The 8272-nt window shown below is 50.8% G+C and overlaps 1 protein-coding gene across 1 annotated transcript; it reads right to left on the bottom strand.

Annotated features, from left to right (window-relative positions):
- Positions 1-4506: 4506 nt before the first annotated feature.
- LOC104512804 (protein phosphatase 1 regulatory subunit 15B-like) lies at positions 4507-8263 on the bottom strand. Its single transcript, XM_010155918.1, has 2 exons — positions 7535-8263; positions 4507-4722 (listed from the first exon to the last, which is right to left on the bottom strand). Exons 1-2 carry the CDS (start codon positions 8261-8263, stop codon positions 4507-4509), a joined length of 945 nt encoding a protein of 314 aa, XP_010154220.1.
- Positions 8264-8272: the final 9 nt, after the last annotated feature.

Here is an 8272-nt window from a genome sequence, read left to right as displayed (position 1 = left end):
CGATGTTAAACGTGCCGCTTCCCTTCCACAAACCTCCGTAGGCCCAGCCGGTGGTTTTTACAATGATTTCCAAATCCCAAACCCCGATTTTCCAAGCGGGACGTTGCTTTGCTCTGTGCCCATCAGTTATTCCTACGGCAGCCATCTTCCCGAGAGAGGAGCTTTTAGAGTTCACTTAGGATAGAATCATGGAATGGTTTGGGTGGGAAGGGAGCTTAAAGCCCCCCCAGTCCCACCCCCTGCCATGGGCAGGGACACCTTCCACTAGCCCAGGTTGCTCCAAGCCTCATCCAGCCTTGGACACTTCCAGGGATGGGAAGCAGCGGACGCTCCGCGGCATTGCAATCACCTCGTGAGTCAGGGCACCGGCGCCTCCTCCTGCCGCCGGTTTCAGAAGAAACTTGGCTTTTGGAGGACCCAACCAGCTCCACAGCGGCATCAATTTCCCAAAGGCGTTTTTAGCAGAGGCAGGCAGCAGCGACTACAAAACAGCAGCTTGTTTACTCCCCACGTGCTCTGCTGACAAACAAGTTTGGGGAGGACGCAGCCACCAAAGGGAAGAACCATTCCACTCTACGGCAGATCACCTGAACTCCAACTGCAGACCGCGGTGCTGCTGGAACAGAGAAGTCCCAGCGGGATTTCTACATTCCAGGTGGCATCTGGATGCAGTGCCAGAGGCACAGGAGCATCCGTTTAGCACAGGAGCTGTGTTTAAGCTCTCCCACTGAAGGGAAATTACAAGGTTCATTTTTAAGGCAGGTTTTAGAGCCAGCAGAACGGCGAAAAAGGACTTAAAAACCCCACCGTGTGTGTAAATATGACGTTCTCCTCGCCCAGTCCAGCAGTTTTCTACCCACGACACCTACGGACGCAGCAGGGTGTTACAGCGACACTCAGATGCGATGCGAGCGCGGGGCAGAAGAGGCTGGAGCGGGCAGGACGCAGTGCCAGAGCAGTTCTGAGCTCGGAGCGGCGCTTCGCTTGAAGGCACGGCCTGAAAAAGGTCTAACTTGGAAGTTCTCCCCCAAAACAGTCACTCAAGACAAGGCGCGGCCCTTGAACTCATCCCCGAAATTCCTACACCGGACCGTGCCGCACACGGGACTGGCGCCCATCACCTGTACGGCTGCTCCAGAGGAAGCTCTCCGCAGGGAGAAGTGATACCAAAATCCTGACGCCTGGCCGGGCAATCAATTCCCACTGAACTCCCTGGAAAAGCTGTTTTCTGCCTGCAAACCACTGCGACACCTTCATCCCTTTGAGATACAGAGCCCACACCTCGCTGTCTCCCGGGTCTGTGCCCACAGCAGTGCTTCCAGCCTCCTCCTCCGGCACAGAGCCCCGACCCCAGCCCAGGGACATCCCCCAGGGAAGCACCAGCTCCCAGGAGGCATTCCAGCTGTGCCAAAATTTATTCCCTAGTCTGAAAGGCGGGGAGCAACAGGCGCAGCTTCGCACAACAAAACCCCTTTGTTAAGAATCGCGCCGGGTAAAGCCGAGCCGGAGCGTCGCTGGGTATCGGCACCTTCCCAGGCTCTCGCGTATCCCTCAGGTATGAAACATTCCCAAATGTTTTACTCCACCTCGTTAAAACATAAATAAAGGAACAAATTACAATACGGGCCGACACTCCACGGCAAAGCATAGGGAAGCGTTCTAGCTCCTCTCCCACTGAGGAAATTTGGCACCTTCCGGGCAGCTCCGTGCCCGAGGTGACACCTCGGATTTGCTCCAGCGCGAAGCCTGAAATAGGGAAAAAACCACACACAGACCAACCCACGCGGGAATCATCTTCCAGTCCCCCCAAGCAGTGAGCAGGCTAACCCCGCGTCTCGCTGCTCAGCCTCGCCAACACCCCATCCCGGCGCGAGGATCCGGCGGCACAAGGAGCCCTCAGTGCCACGCTCCCGGCGCCCAACGCCCATGACGAATCCGGCTGCCCGGCCCCCGCTCTCTCCCACAACTCCTTTCCAAGGAGACCCATTCGGCGTTATCTTGCAAATCTCTTTTATTACAATTTAGGGATTAGTCCTGAATAGGTTTTATTATGTACAGAAATAGAAATTTAGATATAAAAACCCAACAAACTCGACACAAATCAATTAAAATCTGTATAAAGCCGATGTTGAAGGTTTTCTAACTTTCTCTAAATTATACAAAAATAAAATCTGGTAATTACAGTTTTGACTTAAAGTTCAACAAGCGTTACTTCCGTCTCGCCCCGAGCACACGCATCCCGTACGACCTCTTCGAGGTACGCCAGAGGGAAAAGGGCGACAACCAAGCTCTGCTCACTTCAGAGATGTTTAGGGGGATGGATTTAGCCTGGCTTCCCTACCGCTGTACGCCAGATCCTCTGAAAATGCCAGGTTTGGGGAAGGGGGGCGCTTACCCAAGCGGGCGCATGCGGGCGAGGAGCAGTAGCGTTACGCCGGGCGGGTCGGGCGAGCGATCGTCCCCGGGTCGCGCCAAGCGGTGCGGGCCAAGCGGCGGGTTTCCCCCTCGGCCGCATCCCGTTTGTCACTTCGCTTCCAGCCGCGGCCTTTCCCAAGGCCCTGCGAGCAGGTGTTGGGTTCACACCACCCCGCAGCTTGCCAACGCTGAACCACGGGAAGCACCAACTTCCCCACCACCCGAGAGCCGTGGAGAGGTGCCCACAGCGCGTCTTCCCACGAGGAACTGGCGGCGGTTTTACGCGTCGGTCACGCTCGGACCGTGATGTCAACGCGTTTCCCACCCTGCGTCCTCGTTCCTCAACTACCCCACCTGTCAGCAAACAGGAGACGGGAAAACAAACCCCTAAGAATCGCTGTTTTCCAGGATCTGAAGGCATGGCTAGACAATTTTAGTTGTGAAATCGTAGTTCTTTTGCAGAAAAGGAAATATCAGGGGGTTTTAATAGCATGGAGAGGTGAAATAACCCCGCTGCGTTGCTCCCAAACAGCCAGCCCGAGTGCCAGCTGCGTTGCAGGCTGACAACCAGTGCAGTTAACTCCCTGAATTTCCCGACTCTATCACTGCCAGCCTGCAGCTCAGAACCTTTAAATTAAAAGAACGTACTTCACGCAATAAGAAGAAACCCCAAAACTCTGGGTTTGAGACAGAATTGAAAGCAGTGGCCAAAAAGGTGGCAGGTGAGGGCAGAAAACTCAGTGAGGCTCTTCTGCAGCTTCCTTCCTGATTAAAAAAATGGAGCTATGAAGGAGAAAACAGATCTGAAGCGGCTTTAGGCTTCTCCCTTAAGAAGGGAAACCCCTGCAGTCACGGAACAAATCACCTACCCGCGCGACGCGGCGCCAACAGAGAGGAATTCTCTGAGGTTTGGTGTTCATCCCACTGCGTGACCTCGTACCTGCTCGGGTAACTCCCAGTGGTGCTTTTTGACTGAAACAAGTAAACATTTCAGGTCAGGGATATAAATAAGGAGTTTTTTCGGTCCACCGAGGATGTCAACGTTCAGCCCCCGAACGGGAAATGTTATTTTGGTACCAGATGAACAAAAGTGCAGACACAGAGGTATTAATACTGGCTTTTGGTGAAGAACACAGCGATTTGCAGCCTTAGATTTCCATAAATCAACGATAATTCCCTTTACAAGTACCATAACAAGAACATTGGATACAAGAAACAGGGAGAATCCTCCACTTCAATCCAACTTCAGAAAGCAGAAGCACTTAAGGCAACGTGAACTAAGAACCAGTTCCCTCGGTGTGGTTACCTGAACCATCAGCCAGAGCCACGAGGCTTTAATTATCGACCAGGGTGAGGCCTTCCACTGCCCTGACAGCGAAGAGGTTTGGTGCACAAGCAGCTGACCCCCTTTGGAACAGTACTGGGTGAAGGTATGATTTAAACAGAGACAAACCAAAGGGTTCGTAGTGCACCAGAGCTCTCCTGCATCCCCCAGCGCACTGGGCCGTGACATTAAGACGCCCAAGCGTTACAGAAACACCCCAGCACCGGGTTACATGCCAAACTGGGATCTTAAAAGGAATAAATTACCTGCTTTGAACAGGCAGGTTGGTATTAGCTAACAAAATCGGAGACTTCTGTACAAGAAAGTAGCACATACCTCTGGAAACTTTAAATCAAAACTGTAATAACTTGGGTTCGGAGCCCCCATAAATATTTCCTTCAAAATAGGTTTTGCTTTTTCAAAGTGCAAAAAATCCAACTGAATAATCACCACTTCTCAACAGACGGCTGCCAAGGCCTTTCTGGAATGGATTTAACCCAAGGCGGCCTATTTCTCAAGTGTTACTGAAAAGGAATGCAATTACACCACCCTCCCCCTGGGTGACACTCGGAAGGTTTGGTCTGGGTATCAAACTGGGACACGCAGGGATACTCCTTGGCCGAGTATCAAAGTGGGGATTTAAAAAAAAAAAAAGTAAAAGTGTTAAAATCCCACTTCTCTCCCCATTTCAACATCGCACATGCAGCTGCCACTTCTGGGATTGAAGATGCTGATGAGTGCTTAGGGTCACACAACCACCAGACCTTTTATGAGACTACATCAACCCTCTCGCAGTAGGTTTCTTGGAGTCTGTTAAATACTCTTTGTCTATGCTCTGCGGTGAAGCAGTGTCCTATGGCTTCTTCTGTTTCTTGGATACGTTTCTGGAACCTGCATCCGTCTCGTGCAAACTCTTCCCAGGGTCCTTTACGATCCTCCTCGCTGCTTACGTAATACTCAGTAACTTTTTCAAGGAAGGTTACCTGGAAAGACAAGTCATTTAGTAAAGCATTAGCCAAATACTCATGAGAAGGAGCTTAATATCATTTGCACATAAAATTGTATGTATTTTAATGTAAGTTAAATAACTAAACCAGCAAAATGCCTCCGATGGGCTACCAGTTCACGCGTGGTCTCGGCACCACCTAGGCCAGAGCGGATTTCACCTCTCAGCTTGAAAAGCAACCAGCTGCAAAAAGCAAAAGCAGTACCCAGGCTACTAGAGTTCCTAAACTGTGGCCTAAGAGGCCTCTGCAGGCAGAGAGCAGATCCCACAACGTGAAATACCACCCCCCCACGACGCCAGCAGCGCGTTACAACCCTGCACAGAAACAACGCAAGCGGGTCGCTCCACGGGACACGCCAGGACGCTCACGTAAGGCTACAAACACGCTGCCGGCCCACACGGCCAATTACCAAAGCTTACACAATTAAAAAAAAACCCCGGGAGAATCCTTGTTCTGTAGAATAAGTAACCAGTGAGTCAGCTCGTACTTCAGCACCAGGAAAAGAAATCACGCTGTGCGACACGCGAGGGCAACGCTCATCACCACGTGAGCGCAGCCAGCTGCTCTCAAAGCCCAGAGTATGACGTTCATGCCCCGAGATGGTCGGTCCCGGCCTGTTAAGGGGCGTGTGAAAACCTCCACTCTTTGCTGGTTTTAAGAACTAGGAAGTTAACTTCAGAAAACAAAGAAACTTACAGGCTCAGGACCTAAACGACAGTATTTAGACTGTCACTACACTGAGCGTTTACGTTTCGCTGTTCTAGAGCGATAGGCAAAGCCAGACTATTCCAGACTCTTATGGAATTCTGCATTCCTTCTCATTTGGCTGTGCAAAAAGCACAAAACTGAAGGACAAACTAGCCAGCAGCACCCCTCAGTTCTCAGAGCAGCACTGACTCCTGAGGACGAGCCAAACGCTGTCGCCAGTTGGCTGAATTTGCTGCAGGACAGCTCTTCTCCAAGTCAGGAAGAGACCTGGGGAAGTACGAAAAACCTGCTGCTCCATCCCTATGTTTTATTAGCCAGAACTCTATTTCCCACCCAATTCATGCTAACACAGCGAGGAGGGCAGAGTGAGATTGCTCTTTGTGGCAGAGCCAGCTTCCAACCTCCACAGAAAAGAGGAAGGTAACAGTGAGGGAAGAGAGCACCTACAGGAATCATCACCAGTTGAGGACACAGAGCCCCAAGAGACTGTGCTGCCTCCAGAAGTCATCTGACTAGCACAGTGATCCCAAATTTAACGTGAAGCAAGAGGCTCCAGGTTCTACAACTTTACGAACAGGAATCCGCTGCTGGATTGCAGGATGCCAGATAGGAAACAACCTTGAACAGGATGAATGACCTGAAGATTTCCTGGGAACACCCTGGCACTGCTCAGCATGCTGTTTTGCAGACAGACCCAATTAAGAATCTGCTTTCAAGCCCGCGGAGCTGTTACATCAGCCCATCCCTTTGCGAGTTCCTACCTTACATCCTTTTTACATCAGTCGATGACACCCTTGGGGCACAATTACTGGATCTTGCACCTAGATCATCCTTCTTTCACCATGTCAGTGGATTACACAGAGCCAAACAATGCATTCGTCAGAGAACCACTCCTGTGAAGTCCACGACCCTGACAGGTCACAAGCTTTGAGGTCACAGCGGTGTGAACTTACAGCAGGGCTACCCTGCAGCATTTCAGACCACGTCACCAGCTACAGAAAACCTCCTGAAGAAACTACTTGAGTATTCTCCATTTAGATTATAAAATACCACAGCTCTGTCCCGTGTGTTTTACCACCCGCCCTAGTAAAACCAGGGATGAGGTCACCTCCACCCCAGGCTCTCCATTAAAGGAGCGAACTAACCCGCCGGAAGAACACTAAAGGAAGGAGTATGGCTATTCTGACAGCTCTTACATGGGTGTGCATTATCCTGGCCCATGGAATCACAAGCTGTTACTCCTACAAGTGTGGAAGCATGGGGCAAGCCTCAGCAGGGTACATGCATTACACCTGAAAAGCCATCTCAGCATCAGAAAACTCCCGAGATGAATCTGTTTAGTATTATTTACCCGAATCCCAGCACATGAAGGTTTTTTTTAACGCACTAATTCCTCAAACTCTTGAGTTTGTGCTCAAAAAGCCCAGTTCCAGCTGCCATCCCTTTAATAAACGACTGCTTCGTTAGAACTGGCTCTAAAATGGAAATGGGAGCATTACAATACCCCCTACTGAAACCCCTGTGGTTTACTGGAGTAAACCCACACCACCACAGTCCTTCCTACCCCCCAAGACCTTTGCAGCTCAAGCAGCCTTGCCCCAAGTCCTGAAGTATTTACAACACTTAATGCCTTGGTTACTGCACGCACAGGCCCTAAATATCAACATTCTTCATAGTGGAAACGGGGACATTCCAAAGGAAAATATTACGTCACAGGTCCCGTCTGTTTCTCTGAGGACAAAAACGCTGTCACAACACAAAGAGAGAATGAAAACTACGTCTAAAAAAGGGAAATTTAACTGAGTCTAAAAAAGAAATGGAAGTTCCCTGCGAAGGGAATTTAATTCTCTGTGCTGCTGGATTACAAAATCAACCATCACGTGTAGAGGATGAGACACACAGACAAATTAGCTCATAAGATCGAGGGGGCATGATCTGCCCCCCCACCATGGCCACAATCCTGGCACGAGTGACCTCACCCACTCACGTACCACTTGGCACAACGTGGGGGTCTCCTCGTTTGGTGGTTTGGTTTTAAGCATCCCCAAAACACAAAAACACCCATAAATGGAGTCTATACCTTTTTCCGCTTGGAGCTTCTACATTTCTCACCAGAAAGAATGCCACGCTGCGCAAAGCCTGGGACCCCACGGGTCTGTTTTTCCAACTGCACCCGACAGACAGTGAAGTGGCAACGCTCAGCAGTGACCAGACTCGGCCTCTCTGGTCCTTTTAAACCTGGCGTCCCTTTTTTCTCTGCGGTCTGAAAGGCTGCCGTGAAATTTAAAGGATTATACGGATCATCTGAGGTACAGAAGGAGTTCCAAAGTTTCAAGTTTTCTGCCTCATCCACACTGCTACAGTCCCACTCATCCTCCTCTTCAGAACTAGGGTGAGGAGAGCCCGAGGAGTCCTCTGCCCACGAGGAATCTTCCTCCTCCTCCTCCTCATCTGACATATCCTTTCTGAGATCGCTGGAAGCTGTCTGAATGGTGGCTGTGAAGTTCTGAGGGTTGTACGGATCCAAACTGTAGAAGGAATTCCAGAGATGAAGCCTTTCCCCATCTTGGCTACCGGTGTCTGAATCCGAGGGGAGCCCTTCGCTATCAAACCCGTCATCATCCCAGTCTTCCTCATCATCCGCGCTCTCCTCCCCACTGGAAACTCCTCCTATGATGTAGTCTATTAATTTATTCGCACAAGCAGGTCTGGCTGAAATCAGGTTTTGCTCTGGTTCGGACTCTTCAGTCTTGTCTCTCCCCTCAGGCGCTCCCTTCTCGGGTGAGGGCCTTGCCCCCTCCTGCTCCATGGGGCCACC

Source organism: Eurypyga helias, unplaced genomic scaffold (assembly GCF_000690775.1).
Source record: "Eurypyga helias isolate BGI_N326 unplaced genomic scaffold, ASM69077v1 scaffold38027, whole genome shotgun sequence".
NCBI classification, from domain to species: Eukaryota; Metazoa; Chordata; class Aves; order Eurypygiformes; family Eurypygidae; genus Eurypyga; species Eurypyga helias.
Note: the sequence above shows the minus strand (reverse complement) of the source record. Positions and strands in the feature narration are given on the sequence as shown.

Bases quoted from the DNA above. Each gene is read 5' to 3' on its own strand.
- LOC104512804 (XM_010155918.1), bottom strand. From the start codon at position 8,263: ATGGAGCAGGAGGGGGCAAGGCCCTCACCCGAGAAGGGAGCGCCTGAG. The intron at 4,723-7,534 runs GTATAGACTCCA...TTGTCTTTCCAG, and splicing joins GAAGCTCCAAGCGGAAAAAG to GTAACCTTCCTTGAAAAAGT.